The sequence below is a fragment of the Gorilla gorilla genome, chromosome 4 (assembly GCF_029281585.2).
Source record: "Gorilla gorilla gorilla isolate KB3781 chromosome 4, NHGRI_mGorGor1-v2.1_pri, whole genome shotgun sequence".
NCBI classification, from domain to species: Eukaryota; Metazoa; Chordata; class Mammalia; order Primates; family Hominidae; genus Gorilla; species Gorilla gorilla.
This window is the reverse complement of record NC_073228.2, coordinates 11,305,771-11,322,210: the sequence shown is the minus strand read 5'-3', so window position 1 is coordinate 11,322,210 and position 16,440 is coordinate 11,305,771. Positions and strand designations below refer to the sequence as shown.

Genomic DNA, 16,440 nt, shown 5'->3' with positions numbered 1-16,440 from the left:
TTTAGTTTATTTAAATTATACTTAATCAAATGCTAAATGCATCGTTTTATTTGACCTCATTCTTTCCCATCTCTTCCTCTGCTTCTCATTTCAGCTCTCCCACCCACTGCCCTATTCTTGGGAGGGAACCATACAATTAACTGACCACAGGGATTCCCAGTGGATAGGCGGTTATAGCGCCATGTAGCTGGTCACGGCCTGGTGGGCAGCTGACAGTGGCTTCACCCCTCCTGGGTGGGCAGGTGTCCTGACCTGAGTCAGGGCAGGGAGAGTGGGGCCCCTGCCAGGCTGTCTCTACTAACGAGGGCCGCCATGTCTCTGCAGGATGTTGTGAGGGATGCAGGGAAGTGGCTGCCTCCTGCCAACACTGGGGAGAGGGTGGGATGGGAGAAGGGCCTGGACTTTCCAAGGGGTGAAATCCAAGGAGGGGGTACTCCTTGAATGGGAACTCCCTCCCTTCTTCCTCTGTCCGTGGTTCACTGGAGAGCATGCATAGTGTGAGCCACCGCTGACCGTCGTGATGCATGGACAGTTTTCTGACCATAGATGACAGCCGCGGGCCGCGACCATGCTGGTTGCTGCAGTTAAGTATGGGTGACTGAACTCAACGCCTTCCAGCCAGCCCTGTGCGTTTACTTTGCTCCTCCTCATGCACGTGGCAAGGTCGCTCTTTGGCATCTGTTTGTTAAAGCTGTTTTTTGCTTTCCTTTGCCTTGTTTGTGTACTTCGTTGCCCCTATTTTTTGTTTTTCAGATCCCAATCCAATCCTATCTTGTGGGTCTGATCACAGCACAGTTGATTTGGGTCACTGTGATTTTTTTGAGACCTTAGAACTTTGTTCCTGAGAGAAACGAAGACCAAACATGTAACGTCTGAAGTCACAGATTACGGATTATAACAAATTTACCACAGTTCTTCCAGAGAAGTTAGATATTACCTGGTTTTTACCAAGCTTTTCTCAGCCAGAGGTGTCCATTGAATTAGAACCATTGAATTAGAATTTCCAGAAGGTTAGGGCCTGGCATCTCTGTTTTGAAAAGCCCTTGATGACTTTGACCTATCTATGGGCGAAGGCCCTTTCCAGTTGTAAAATCTTATTAATGTCATGATTTTTATTTTATTTTTTTATCAGAGTAACATACATATAGCTAAAAAAAAATAATTAAATAATGCCAAAAACTATACAGGTGGCTCTTAGAGATCCTGCGGGTTTGGCTCTAGACGACTGCAATAAGTGAGCTACATGAACGTTTTGGTGTCCAGTGCATATAAAAGTTACGTTTACACTGTACTGTAGTCTGTGAAGTGTGCAGTAGCATTGTGTCCAAAAGAACGTACACACTTTATTTTAAAAACTGAAAAATGTTAATGATCACTGGAGCCTTAGCGAGTTGTAATCTTTTAGCATTTAATTGGCTGACAGAGGGTCCTGCCTTATGTGGATGGCCGCCAACTAATGGAGGAGGGGTGGTTGCTGAAGGTAGGGGTGACTATGGGAATTTCTTAAAATAAGACAATAACAAAATTTGCTGCATTGATTGGCTCTTGCTTTCAGGCAGCATTTCTCTGTAGCATGTGGTGCTGTTTGATAGCATTTTACCCCCAACAGACAGACCTGGAGTAGTTGGCAGATGTTTTCTGGAAAATGAATGACATGAGCCTGTCACGTTAAGGAAAACAACTGACAGTGTTTGTTTCCACTGATAAAATTTGAGATTTCAAATAAAAAAAATAAAATTTGGAAACCTTATACCTACCACTATGAGCCTGGCAACTTCTTTTTTGTTGTTGTTGTTGTTGTTGTTGTCTTTGAGATGGAGTCTCACTCTGTCACCCAGGCTGGAGTGCAGTGGCGTGATCTCGGCTCACTGCAACCTCTGCCTCCAGGGTTCAAGTGATTCTCCTGTCTCAGCCTCCTGAGTTGCTGGGATTACAGGCGCCCGCCACCACGCCCGGCTACTTTTTGTGTTTTCAGAAGAGACGGAGTTTCACCATGTTGCTCAGGCTGGTCTCAAACTCCTGACCCCAGGTGATCCACCCACCTTGGCCTCTCAAAGTTTTAGGATTACAATGGTGAGCCACCACACCTGGCCGAGCCTGGCAACTTCTTAGTACTTAAGACATTTCTGATGAGATCATGGTAATGTTAATGAGTGTGGATTCTTAAAAAAATATTGGGGAATGAAATATACAAGATCTGTATAGTTCAATGAGCCGATATTTTCCAGATGATCAATGCATGATGATACAAAATAATCTATGGGTAAAAAAATCCACTCAAGGTGCAGCAAACAGCAGTGAATTTTAATGTCATAGCATACAAAAAGTTCGTTGATGTGGTTTCAGATACTACATCTCATATAATCTGAAGGAAATTACCACTTGATAATTTTTGGTGTAGTATCAAACAAAAAGAGTCATGATTATGTAAAATAGCATTTTAAGATACTCTTCTGTTTTCTAATGATAGATATATGTGTGAGGTAGGGGTTTCCACATATGCAGTCACTGAAACCATGAAATGCCACAGGCGAATGCAAAAATGGATGAGAGTCACCCATCCTTGATCAAACCACATATTCCAGAAATTCGCAAAAATATGCAAAAATGCTGCTCTTCTACTAAACTTTTTTGGAAAAAATAGTTATTTTTGTAATAAATATTTATGTTAAAATATAATGGGTTATTGTTTTTAAAATGAATGAAGAAAAACATTTAAAAAATCTTAGCTGAATTTCACATAGAGTAGATACTGATAGATTCAACAACATAAACCAAAGCTCTTTGAGGTTTTCAATAATTTTAGAGTGCAAAGGGGTCCTGAGACCAAACAAGTTTGAGAACTGCTGATTTAGAGTTAATTGCCCTGGAACCCACTCCTGAAATAAATGGGTAAATCCTGGACATGAATGCACGTTTGCGAAACAGATTTTTTTGTGGGAATACTGAGTGCAGATGAAAATTAATTAAAAAGTATCACTTCTTTGTCTTTTTCTCTCCTCCTTTTCCTGTACCCATGAGAGCCATAGTTTGAACAGGAGGAAGCATATGCTGTCACTGCAGAGCTGCCTTCTCAGAGAAAGCCTGAGCAGGAGCCTGAGAATAAAACAGTGCAAGTGCGGGAAAGCTGCAGGTGCCGAAATACAAATGAAAGTGGGTAGAATAACAGCATTCACTTGCCCGTGATGTTAAAACACTGGCCTTCACGGCGTGTCAGCTTGTTTGAGCACCTTAGCTGTTCAGTAAATCTGGTTAACACTGATCAACCTTAGGCGTTGTGTTACTTTTAGTCAAAGGTGACTTTGAAGTGCGTTATATAAGGAGAAACTGGAAGAGAGGCCTAGCAGAGGAGGAAATGCAGACGTAAAGAACTTTCTCTTTTCCATTGCTTCCTCAGATCCTCTGTCGATGGGTCCTCAGAAAGCTCTGGAAACCATCGGTGCAAATTTACAGAAGCAGTACGAGAACTGGCAGCCAAGGGTAAGCGTGCTTCACTTGCTCTTCCCTTTCCTTCTTACAGGGAAACTCCAGTTCCTTGGTTTCCAACACTCTTTGGATCCAAGTGAGAATTCTGTGCACACCCTGCCCTTGTGCGGCATGGCGCCTGCGCACTGCGTTTCGTGTGCCTGCGTTCTGCCTGCTGGCTGTTGGTGGCTGTGTTGTCTTGACGGCGTCCGCATTATTGTGAGTCTTGCATTGGACAGTCCAACTTATTTTGCTTAAGTTTGTTCCAGATTTTTAGAAAAGAAAAAGTATTCTTTTCGCTCTTAACCATGGTTTTAATTTTTCTCAGGAAATGTATCTTCGATAATTTTTCTGCAACCTCAACTAGTTAACGCTATTCTGTGTGTCTTCAGTTTTCACATAGTTGAGAAAAAAACACCCAACATTCAAAAGATAACACCTATTATATGCTTTGTCTTTGATTCAAAAGATAAGGTTCTTTTTAGGGAGCCAGTTACCAATTAGTGTGTGGGTTTTTTTTTTTTTGGCTTATATCTTACAGTTTTTTGTTTGTTTGTTTAAAGAAAAGTGGCTTAGAATATAACTGTGTCAAATTGCCTTTAAGATCTTAAGTTACTTGTAATCCACCCAAAGACCTTCAGCCTTTCTTATTAACTGGTTTGGAGATTTAATAAATTTAATAAAAAACTAAGAATCTGGGCACTTATGGAAGTGCCCTATATTCAGCTTTGCATGATAGATGGACTCGAGTTACCTAAAGGAAATAATGAAGAATGCAGGTTGAGAAGGTGCCTTACCTGCGCGTCTCCTGCAAGTTTTACTCTCCCCTTTTGGATGAAAGCCTCATGGAAACACATGATTTATGGAAACTTTTGAACACTTACTTGGTTGGAATTTTGATTTGTGGATCATTTATCCACATGATGTGGGATTTAGAGATTCCTTATACATTATTTACATTCTTAGAGTAAGAGAACAGCCAAAAATGAATTCTTTCCTGCCTTTAAAAATGCCCTTAGGTCATTTCTGCTGTTGCTTCCAGTCGTGAGCTAATTGTTAGGAAGCATCTCTGTGTCTTAGGGTGTACCTTTGTGCTTGCATTGCCAACTTGTCAAGTCAATAACAGCAGACTTTTGTTCTTTAGAAGGCAGTGGCTTCATGGGTTCTTGATTGATGCCTAATGGCTTGACTTTTTCCTCTCTTAAATTGGTTGCCTCTTGATGGTTTGTGTAAACATGCCGTAGCCTTTTTCTTGAGAGCGCAGTGCGTTTGGGGATGCCATGAGGACTGGAGAGAGATTTGGATGGTGGAGTCCTGTAAAAATGTAGTCGAGATGCCTCGTGTTTTCCATAGATAATAGCTTCTTTGAAGACTTTGAAGGTACCCTAGGGTCTCAGCATGGTGAGACGGGCACTTACAGGAGTGTGGGGCAGAGTGGCAGTATTAGAAGACATGGCTGTGTTGGCACATGGCATGTTGTTAACCAACACTATGGGAATTCAGAGGAATGCCTTTCTGGCTACTTCTGGCCATCTCCTGGGTTTGGCTTTGTACCTTTGCGTTTTACTAGATACCTTTGTTTAAAAAAGAATGTAACCCAATAAATTCAGATCTACCAATTGTGTTCTTTCTAGAATGAGTCTCTGCTATTATAACTAGTTTCTTCTTTTCCAAGAATTATTAGATAAGGAAATATAGCCTTTCAGAATACATGTGTTTAATATTTCAAGATATTGTATGTGTATTCCGTTTGCTCTGATTTACAATTTTTTTTTTTTTTGAGTGCTAAGAGTTGATTTACTGCTGGCTTTATTATTAGTTTCGCTTGGTAGATATCAGCTAGTTGATGCTAGCTGACAGGAAATGGAATCTTCTAAAGTGGCATCTGTTATTTTTAATCTAAATTTCTGTCTACGAGCAGATCTCTCCATGGCATTGAGAAGCGGCATCATGATGTAGGGAAGGCGACCTTTACATGTAGGTCAGTGATGACAGCCAGAAAGATGACAGTGTAGACTCAGTACAGGATGGAGGATTCCCTGCCCATGACAGTGGCACGGTTGTATTCGGACAGCGAGCACAGGTGCAAAGGGGTGCAGTCCTCTGAATGATCTGTAGTCTGGGAAAATTTGTTAAAGTTGGCCAGATTTCAAGAATGGATGTGCAAAATAATTCTCTGAGTAAGAGATCGTTTGAAGGGCTGCTGAGATGGAGAATGTGTTAAGATTACAGGATGCTTCGGAAAAGGTACCAGCGCAGCGCAGGCGGGGTCCCATCTGGGCTGGTTTATAAAGTGGAATCTGGAATAAAGTATCCGCTGCAGCCTAGAAGGAAGCTGTTCATGCACACAGAGTGGGACCTTTTGTCCCCATTCAGGAAGCAAAACCACAACAATGGACACCTAATATTTGCTTCTCGAATGCCAACACCATTGCATTCATTTTTTAGTACAATAAAAATGTTTAAAAATTTCCTGCTACTATCCATGAGTGGGCCTCATCTATTTTAGAAATTAGCCTAAGGTAACGGATGTCACAGGATACCTCTGACCGGCTCTCTGGTGTGAGCGTGGGGCTGTGCCATATGCACTGGGTAATAATAGCACCTGCCCCGGTGCGCGTGGCACACTGCTCCTCACAGCTTTCCGTGGGTTACAGGACAGAGGGAGGGAGGCCTGGCATAGACAGTGTGGCTCTCAGTGTGGGGCAGACCTCATGCTGCCTTCTAGAGTTTGCATGAAACAGGAGGCACTTAGCAAACTCAGATGTTTGTGTGCAAGGGGCCTGGTTCCTGACTGTAAATCGGGGTCCTTTGAAACATTGCAAGGCTAAACACGCACCACTTGATTGCACTCTACAGGGCTCTTGAGTTTCTGCAGTAATAAAGAGAGGTTGATGTGCCATCTGCAATAAAACAATGGGGGCGTTATTAAATTTCCCAGACCTTCAGTGGAAAGACCCATATATCTGGTTTTCTCTTTCACTGTGTCTTTATTGCAAGAGTGGAAAACCTTGGGTCATTTAATGAAAATGAGATTATTTTCATTAAAGTTTGTCGGAGTCGTTGCCTCCATGCTGGCATGGATGGGAGCAGAGTAGGAAATGCCTGTTTCCTCAACGGTAGCGTCCATCCAGGAGGTGCAGAAAGCCGACCCCGGAACCCCCATCGGCCGCACCAGAATGGTGCCTGGAAGCCTCTGATGATTTCCTTGCTGGTGCCGGAACGCTTGGACTTGTTCTTCTTCATTTTTCTAGCTTTTGATATCGGTGATTCTAGTTCAAAAGGAATTGAGAGAAACCACGGTGATTATCTTTTTTTCTGAAGGCTGCCAGCCACTATCTGGCCCGTATTTCCTTGCTTAGGCCCATTGAGCCCTTTTCTAAATAATTTATCAGTTTGCCACTGATGAAATGTTTCTTCTGATTAAATTTAAGGCTTTGCCTTATTACCTTGTAGGTGTATAAATTTGTGTTCTGCCAGAGATCAGAGGAAAATGCCGACCGTTGTTTCAGTGGAAAATTCTGCAGTAAAACCTCACTCATTCCATCATAAGTCTCAAATGAAAGTTTTATTGGGAAATGGGAGTAGGAGATTATTATAAAGCTGGGACCATACAGTGAAGAATTTATCTTTTTAGAGAATTTTTCTAACAAATTGGGGCTACTGGCAGTTTAGTACAGGATGGAAGTTAGGAGCTGGAGCCTGTGGAAAAAGACAAGCAGGAGGGGCCTCGCTCTCTGTGTCCTTCTTTCCCCAGAGAGAGTGGACAACACCAGAAGCAGAGGCCACACCTCTTTACTTGGGGTGAGCTTTAATTCTTCTGGTGCCTTAAAAATAAGTTTCTATGGGAATATCTATCATTTACTAAGGAAGATGAAACAGCATGAAGCAGCATGGCGGTGCCTCCACTGGCCGAGTCTGTCCGTCGGGCAGGTGTGTCTAGGGGAGGAGGCGGAAGGCGCTCCTCAGTCACGGAGCCACGTTGTTGTAGGAGCTCGTTCTCATCTTGTCCAGGTCTGCGAGTAGTGAAGGCAGCAAGTCCTGTGTGGCGGCCGTGGGGCTTCCAGGGAGCCGAGCGGTCAGGTTGAGTCAGTTTCCATGTGGCCGACAGTTCTTACTTATCCATGCACAGCCCTGGTTTGTGGATTACAGTGAACAGATTTTGAATGTCAGTTTCCCTTCAGTTCACCGTGCTTCTCAGATGTGTCACAGTTAATTTGTGGTTAAGGGATGAAAGTTGGTTTTACCATTAGATAAACATGTTTTTTATAGTGCCTAACCCCAAGCAGAGTATGTTCAAGGAGAGAACAAAACAGCTCCCAAGATCTGGTCCATTAGCCCAGTAGAAATTGTTATTGCATTTTAATGTAAACGACAGTCATCCTTTCGTGGTATTGATAATAGAATTGTTTGTGTGCTTTTATGAGATGCTTTGAATGAACCGAAGCTGATGACTATACCTCCTGTTGGGAGGAGGGGGTTTGGGGAGCAAGGGGGTTGAGAAAGCCAGTGGTGGACAGTTTTGGTTCTACTTAACAGGTGTGTCTTTTGGATTTTAGGCACAAGTGTTATTTGCAGAACTGAATGTTTATGTGTAATTCCATGTTGTTTAGGGGTTTGGAGTGAGGATAATTGGAATCCAGGCGTCTTCTCCTTGTCCCTGAATGGGGCTGCTGCTTGACCTGTCCACCTCACGGGGAGTGTCATGTGGCCATGTGTGACAAACTGTGAAACCCTTGGTATTGAGTGCTTACACTGCTAGGTGTGGTGGGAGGCGCCTAGTCAGGCAGCCGGGTTGGCTTTGGGGAGCACTGCATGGATGGCTTCTAAGATCCACTTGTCTTCTTTCCCCTGGGATGATTAGACAGGCCTCTGCTTTGTGGGCAAAGCAATCGGTATCAGCACAAGTCACTCGCTTGCTTGTGCCCCCCACCCCCAAATGTTTTGGAATGAATTTTATTTTATAGATGGATGCTGATATGGCTTGGCTGTGTCCCCACCCAGATCTCATCTTGAATTGTCACTCCCACAATTCCCACGTGCCATAGGGGGAACCCAGTGGGAGGTAATTGAATCATAGGGGCGGGTCTTTCCTGTGCTGTTGTCCATAGTGAACAAGTCTCACGTCCCTTCACGAGCTCTCTCTTGCCTGCCACCATCCATGTAAGATGTGACTTGCGCCTCCTTACCTTCCGCCATGATTGTGAGACCTTCACAGCCATGTGGAACTATAAGTCTATTAAACCTCTTTCTTTTGTAAATTGCCCAGTCTTGGGTATGTCTTTATCAGCAGCATGAAAATGGGCTAATACAGATGCAGTCAAGACCCATAAATCAGTGGGTTCTACCTTTTCTTAGGATTTTCAGGCTCAGATGTGGATAATCGGGGAAGAAGCAGCTAAGTTGCCCTAGGACAGTACTCCACACCTGGAGGTGCTCCAAAGCTATTTGTGGAACAGCCCAAGGTGGACTGTTACTCGCAGTGACTCCTGCTTGGGGCATTCACGTTGCGATATTAGTTCCAAATTGACAGTCCAGTTCAGCTGGTGAAAATGGCCCTATAATTGCGATTGGCAGCATCCCCTGGCGTGCGGCCCTGATGCCATTACCATTCCATCATCCATCCCGTTTTGCTGTCTGCCCTGCCGCCAGCCCTCCCTCCTCCTGCCCAAACTCACCTGACTTCCTTCTCTGTGGGTCCTAAGGTTGGGCTTCATCCACCTTGAGTTTCTGTGACAAGCTGCCAGTGAGGACTCATGGGCAAAGGCAGAACTGTGGGTGGATGGCTCACAGCTTGCATAATTCAGTACCTGGTGTGAAGCACTTTGCCTGTGTACTCATTAAATTTGCAGGACGGTACAGACAATATCTTCTGGTTGTCTTGGGGTTAACTGTGGTGTTTTCACAGTTTCACTTAACTGCTTACTGCCCAGAAAGTTAAGAACTAACTGTTCCTATGATCAACGTTTTTACTTATATTTTTGCGTTGGCCTCAGCAGTGCTCTCCCACTTCGTCTTCCCTCCTTTCTAGTGCTTCTCGCCTGACAGCTTTTCCACGTGCGTGCCGTGTTCAGTGAGAACTCTGATTCATGCTCTTCAGCCAGAAGCCTTCGTAGTCAGCCCTGCCCACGCACTTCCTGCCTTGCCCTGTCCCCAGAGGCCATGGTATTGGAAGCAGCTTCTTGGAAGCAAGCTTAGCTTATGCAAAGCAGTTTATTCCGGACTCTTTAGACCACTTGCACCAGAGCATAAAGGTGTTGTCACCTACTGCCATCCCTCCGAATACCTTAGTGACATGACCTATAAATTCTTTTAGGCACACCAAACACATTACAGAAAGAAGAATGAAAGAAAGGCATCGTTCTGCAGCCGCCCGGAGGATGGCAGCCTGTTGTGACTAGACTCCTCAGGGTTTCAGTCCATTACAGCTGGTCCCGGAGGGGACCCCTGCTGGCCAGCCCTGTGTTGGACTCTTGCTCTCCGAGGCCACCGAGGGGATTCACTAGAGAGCCCATTTGGGATTGAAGAGCACGCGTGTTGACTAGAGTGGGTTGCAGCATGGGCCGCAGCCCGTTTAAACACTGCCCAGGGAAGATTGGTGGAGTCCGCCTCCTCCCTTCCGCCTCGTAGGTCCGCAGAGTCATGCTGGGCTCACCGCTCCTTCCCTTCCTGGGCGGGAGCACCCCTCTCACTGGTAGGGGAGCTCCCTGGGAAATGTGGTCTCCTTTCTACCAGCGCACTGAGGGGTGGGGTGGGGAGAGCTTAACTGTGGAAAGAATGCGAACTGGTTTAGTTCTGGCTTTGCCACTTCTTAGAAATGTAACTCTGGACAAGTTACTATTTAAACTTTTACAATTTGTACATGCAAATGTTAATGGACAGAATAAAAGTATATAAAGCATTTGCACCAGGGAGGCCATGGTGGTTGGTCATCAGATCCTTAATTCCCATCCCTTTCTGTTCCTTATCCCTTCCTCTCCCTCATGGTTGAGGTGGTGGAGGCCCCTCCCAGAACATTCTGCCCAGGAGTCTTGCTGCCTTAAGCCCCTCCCCATCCTGCCTTATCTCCGGCTTTATCCTCTTGCGGGCATAACTGCATTCCTGACTCTTCCTCTATTAATTGACCTACTTGAAGTGTAATATTTTTAGAGAGAAATAGGGGCTTAACTCTGTCCTTAACAGGCCTCTCGAGGATATTATCTCTCATCATCATGTTCCCTTTAACAAGGGAGTTGTCCGTGTGTATGACAAATTGCAAATGAGGACCCCCCACCGTCAGGCTGGGGACTAAAACTGTAGCTCAGCTGTTGTCGTTTCACAGATCTCACGTGCCATGTGTGTTTCCTGAGTTAACTTGGGGACCGTGATACAGAGCGATGTGGAGATGGCTCTGAAGGACAGGCAGGTGCCAGGCGAGGGATGGAAGTGCTGCTTCTAAGTCAGAAAGTGGAAGGTGTGATGACTTGTTAAAGAATGGAAAGCTAAATTTGGAGGTGACGATGAGGAACCCACCGTATGCTCACCATATGCAACTAGGAAGAGTTGTAAAATCCTGCTCCAGCCAAATTGGAAAGTGCTGATCAAGGGGGAAACGATCAATAACAGATTGGAGGGGGACGGCCACTTCAAAGTGTCTGCGGTACTTGATTTCATTTTGCAGGGGAAACCATATGTCACAGTGGTGTTCATGAATTTGGGTGTTCACAAGGGCTTCTGTACAGCTCCCTCCCAAATGTCCGCGATTTGCTTGTTGGTATGACACATAATGGAGATTTTTTAAAAATGGACATACGAAGCACATAACGTCAAGTTCACCATTTTAAAGTGTATAACTTGGCTGGGCGCAGTGGCTCGCGCCTGTAATCCTAGCACTTTGGGAGGCTGAGATGGGCAGATCACCTGAGGTCAAGAGTTGGAGACCAGCCTGGCCAACATAGTGAAACCTTGTCTCTACTAAAAACATTTAAAAAATGGCCAGGCATGGTGGCTCACGCCTGTAATCCCAGCACTTTGGGAGGCCGAGGCGGGTGGATCGTGAGGTCAGGAGATCGAGACCATGGTGAAACCCTGTCTCCACTAAAAATACAAAAAATTAGCCGGGCGCAGTGGCAGGTGCCTGTAGTCCCAGTTACTCAGGAGGCTGAGGCAGGAGAATGGCATGAACCTGGGAGGTGGAGCTTGCAGTGAGCCGAGATCATGCCACTGCACTCCAGCCTGGGGCGACAGCGTGAGACTCCGTCTCAAAAAAAAAAAAAAATTAGCTGGGCGTGGTGGCGGGTGCCTGTAGTCCCAGCTATTCCAGAGGCTGAGGTAAGAGAATCACTTGAACCTGGGAGGTGGAGGTTGTAGTAAGCCGAGATCACGCCACTGCACTCCAGCCTGGGTGACAGAGCGAGACTCCATCTTAAAAAAAAAAAAAAAGTGTACAACTCAATTGGCTTTTAACATCTTTGCAATCTTGTGCAACTGTCATAACTGTCATAACTGTCTAGTTCCAGAACACTTTTCTTACCCCAAAGGGAAACCCAAAGCCCATCGGCAGCCATTTCCCCTCCCCCAGGCCCAGGCAGTCACCAGCCTGCCTTCTGTCTCTGGAGATGCCTGTTCTAGATACTCCACACAAATGGAGCCATACAGTATGTGGCCTTTTGCATCTGGGCTCTTTCCTTAGCATCTGGAATGTTTTCAAGATTCCTCCATGCTATTGCATGTATCAGTAATTTAATCCTTCTTGTGTGTGCATGTGTAGAGATAGGGTCTCGCTTTATTGCTCAGGCTGGTCTTGAACCCCTGGCTTCAAGTGATCATCCTGCTTCAGCCTCAACTCTTTCTATAGCTGAAAAACATTCCATTGTATGGCTATTCTACATTTCTATTTTATGAGTTCATCTGTTGATGGACACTTGCATGGTTTCCACCTTTTAGCTATTTGAATAATGCCGCTATGAATATGTGCATGCTAGTGTTTGTGTGGGCCCCTGCCCACTAGTGGGGTTGCTGGGTCATATGGTGACCCTGTATTTTACCTCCCTGAGGCACTCCCAATCTATTTTCCACAGTGGCTGTACTATTTGTCCATGTCTACTAGCAGTGTATGAGGGCTCCAATCTCCCCACATCCTGGCCAACATTTGTCACTTTCTGTATTCTTACACTGTTATTATTATGATAGTCCTAGTGGGTATGAAGTGGAATCTCGTCGTGGTTTTGGTTTTCATTTCCTTGATGATTAGTGATGTTGCCATCTTTTCATGTGCTTATTGGCCATTTGGAGGAGTCTCTATTCAAGTCCTTTGTCCATTTTTTAGTTGGGTTGTTTGTCTTTATTGTTGAGTTCTATGAGTTCAAAATGGAGACTTTTAAGTTGAATAAGGTATAATTTCTGTTGTGAGGACTTGTTTCCTTTCCAAATAATATGTGTGGTGTCTGCTGAGAGCCTCATGGTAACATTTAATTCTTAAAAGAGCCTTTGTCTTGATAGATTGGTTTCATAAAACTATTAAGAGGTTCAGCCAGGCACCGTGGCTCATGCCCGTGGGAGGCCAAGACAGGAGGATCCTTTGAGCTCAGGAGTTGGAGACCAGCCTGGGCAACATAGTGAGACCTTGTCTCTAATTAAAAAAAGAAAAGAGGTTCTATGACTATTGACTATACTGATCATATATATACTGTATAATTTAATACCAATCCCTTAAGATTCCTGTGTGTTTTTGTTAGGAGTCTTTTGGTTTTCTTAGAGCTGTGGTCTCTCCACCTGGAGTGTATGTCGGGAGAAAGCTCCTGTCGGGGTGAGTGCAGGCAGAGTGGCCGAGGAGCTGGGCCTCTGTGAAGTCTGGGTGCAGCTTGGAGGCTCATAGTGGACTGGGAGCTTGGCAGGAGGGACGGTGCATGTCCACACCAGTGCCCGGTCTCCACCGTGCTGCGGCCCTGTGGGTCTCTGCTCCCCACTCAGCAGTTACGCTGCAGGACGTTCCTTCCCCTCCCTGTGTGTGAGGGCTGGGTCCTTCCTTTCTGATGTAGTCATCTTTGATGGGACTCCATCTGCTTGGGCCCAGGGGTCTCCATAGGAGCCAGCTGTGTTCACATCCTAGTGGTCCCTGGTCCTAAACCACCTCCTGACTTTCCTCTGTTGCTTCAGCTTCAGCTCTCTGCCCACTGCATTGTGTCACTGGATTTTCAAGATTAAATTTCCCCCACAAGAGTGGTTGATGCTTCCCTGGATGGCCAGGCTGTACGGCCAGTGTTAAAAGACAGACAAGTGCCACCCAGGGGCAAGGGAGTGTGTGGTTCAAAGTCCCTGAGAACAGATGCCGGATGCCAGGCTCGTGTGGTGCCGTTTACTTCCAGCAAGAGGAGAGAGAGGGTGCACTAGATCCAGTGCCAGGTGATGGTGGCCCCTAGGCCAGGGGGTCACACCCTCACTTTGGGCTACAGTAGAAGGAGATTCCCCCACCCTGTGGGGTCTGAAACACAGAAAACTGGGGGCATGCCTGAGGGCCACTGATGCAGGTGCTAAGGCACAACAGAGGAGCCATGGAGGCAGAAATCGGGAAAGACCCCTCCCAGGTGAGGGCTGCACGGGCTGTGGTGAGGGTGCTCCCCTCGGTGGGCTCTCGGCCCAGCATGTGGAAGACAGCGCAGTCCACTGCCTTCCCAACCCAGAGAGGCCGATCAGCTCTGCTTAGCTTCATGTGGTCCTCCATGTAACTGGCCCATCTGTGGGTTGGTTCTGAGGGAGTGAGGCTGCCCTCTATAATCACCTGTGACTGGTGGGCTGGGTGGCAGGATTTAAAGCGCATAGCAGAACCAGGAGGATTACCCACGGCTTGTATAAGGAAGGGTCTCTTCTAAAGGGTTGCATGTGTGGCAGGCTCCTTAATCAACATGCTGCTTACCTCGGACTGGAACATGCCCTGAAGTCAAGTCATTTTTGTGTAGAATTTTTAATTATGTTTTATTTTTATAAACAAAAATCTTAGCTGAAGTCCAATAAAATCCAAGAAGAAGGCACAGATAATCAGGGAGAAGTAACTCAGGATTTGAGGAAATCAAGAGTCATAAAAGAGTGCTTTGCAAAACTTTGCAGATAAATTGGAAAACTTGTATGCGATGCATAATTTTCTAGGAAAATATAAATGACCATAATTGACCTCAAAAAAGATAGTAAAGAAAAATAAATGGATAAACAGAGAAGAAAGAGAAAGTTACCAAACCATTCCTCTTCTAATCCTCCTCCCTCTGAAGGATTTCAAACTTGGAAAGAACACAGAATTATTGAAGACTTCTTTCTGTTGTGGGAAGATCTCTAAAACATAGTTTCTTTATCTATTAATTTAGAGACAGAGCCTCGCTCTGTCATCCAGGCTGGAGCGCAGTGGCGTGATGTCGGCTCACTGCAGCCTCCACCTCCTGGGCCCAAGCGATTCTCCTGCCTCAGCCTCCCGAATAGCTGGGGCTACAGGCACATGCCACCACACCTGGCTAATTTTTGTATTTTTAGTGGAGACAGGGTTTCACTATGTTGGCCAGGGTGGCCTCAAACTCCTGACCTCAAGTGATCTGCCTGCCTCGGCCTCCCAAAGTGCTGGGATTATAGGTATGAGCCATATTTTTTGTTTTTTTTTTTAAATTTATTTTTATTGATTTGTTTTTATATTTTTAGAGGGGTCTTGCTCTGTTGCCCAGGCTAGAGTTCAGTGATGCAGTCATAGCTTACTGCAGCCTCAACCTCCTGGGCTCACGCTATCCTCTTGCCATATCCTTTCGAGTAGCTGGGACTACAGATGTGTGCCACCATGCCCAGCTAATTTTTAATTTTTTTTTTTTTTTTTTGTAGAGGTGGTGTCTTGCTTTGTCACTCAGGCTGGAGTGCGGTGGTGTGACCATGGCTCACTAACCTCGAATTCCTGGGCTGAAGTGATCCTCCTGCCTCAGCCTCAGGAGTATGTAGGACTACAGGTGTGAGCCACAGTGCCAGCTTAAAATACGTCAAATTTAAAATGCAAAAGAAGAAAGTGTATTCAACAGTTTTAGTGTATGCACATATGACTGATGGAGTCAGCCGTTCCTGCTTGTCATATGTAATGTGTGTAGGTGGGTGTGGCATATGTGTACATGGGTGGGTAGATCCCTAGATAGATGGAGGGCAAGTCGGTGGATCTGCCCCTCCTCCACTCACTCAGATGCCTTAGAGTGAACACGGAAGGGAGACATCAGCCTGTGGCTTCCTTAGTCCTCATTTTCCTTCGCCTCTTGGTGTCTTGCTGTGTTGACTGATTCTAGTTTTGAAAGCAGCATATTGGCTCAAAATACATTTTTTTTTCTTTGAGACAGAGTCTCGCTCTGTCACCCAGGCTGGGGTGCAGTAGCGCAATCTCGGCTCACTGCAATCTCTGCCTCCCAGGTTGAAGCGATTCTCCTGTCTCAGCCTCCCGAGTAGCTGAGGTTACAGGCATGTGCCACCACACCCGGCTAATTTTTGTATTTTTAGCAGAGACAGAGTTTCACCATGTTGGTCAGGCTGGTCTCAAACTCCTTGTAGGTGAGCCACCCGCCTTGGCCTCCCAAAGTGCTGGGATTACAGGTGTGAGTCAACACGCCCGGCCTCAGAATACATTTTAAATCAGGTCTGTACTGACTTCAGAATCTAACTCCAGAATAAAATTTGATTCTAAGGGGCAACAGTACCACAAATGAGGCGAAGCACAGAACATTTGTCACCATGACTTGGGGCAGATGCAGAATGGGACTTTCACCTTTTTACACAAAACCCTTCTATGTGCCTTCTGTTTTAAAACCATGATTATTTTTTACTTTAATAATAGGCAACTAATTTAAAATACCTATTCACCATGTGTCATCTCAGAGTAGGAAGGGGACTGTGAGGCAGAAGGAGCCACTTGGGGCTTTTGCCTTTGGGTTGTGACATTTGTCTGTAGGTTCTTTCACTTCTGTCCATCTCATTTGTTTCTGTGCC

The 16,440-nt window shown here is 45.5% G+C and overlaps 1 protein-coding gene across 5 annotated transcripts in view; it reads left to right on the top strand.

Annotated features, from left to right (window-relative positions):
• Positions 1-16,440, top strand: part of RPTOR (regulatory associated protein of MTOR complex 1) — a 422,339-nt gene that overhangs the window by 94,930 nt on the left and 310,969 nt on the right. For 3 of the 5 annotated variants that reach the window (XM_055389503.2, XM_063705761.1, XM_055389504.2), the window contains exon 3: positions 3,398-3,480. The exons of 1 other annotated variant lie outside the window; for it this stretch is intronic. In XM_055389503.2, coding sequence (XP_055245478.1) covers positions 3,398-3,480 — 83 coding nt within the window. Of the gene's footprint in view, positions 1-3,397; positions 3,481-11,939; positions 12,102-16,440 lie in introns of those variants that run through there. One more of the 5 variants, XM_055389505.2, reaches the window with a different exon arrangement.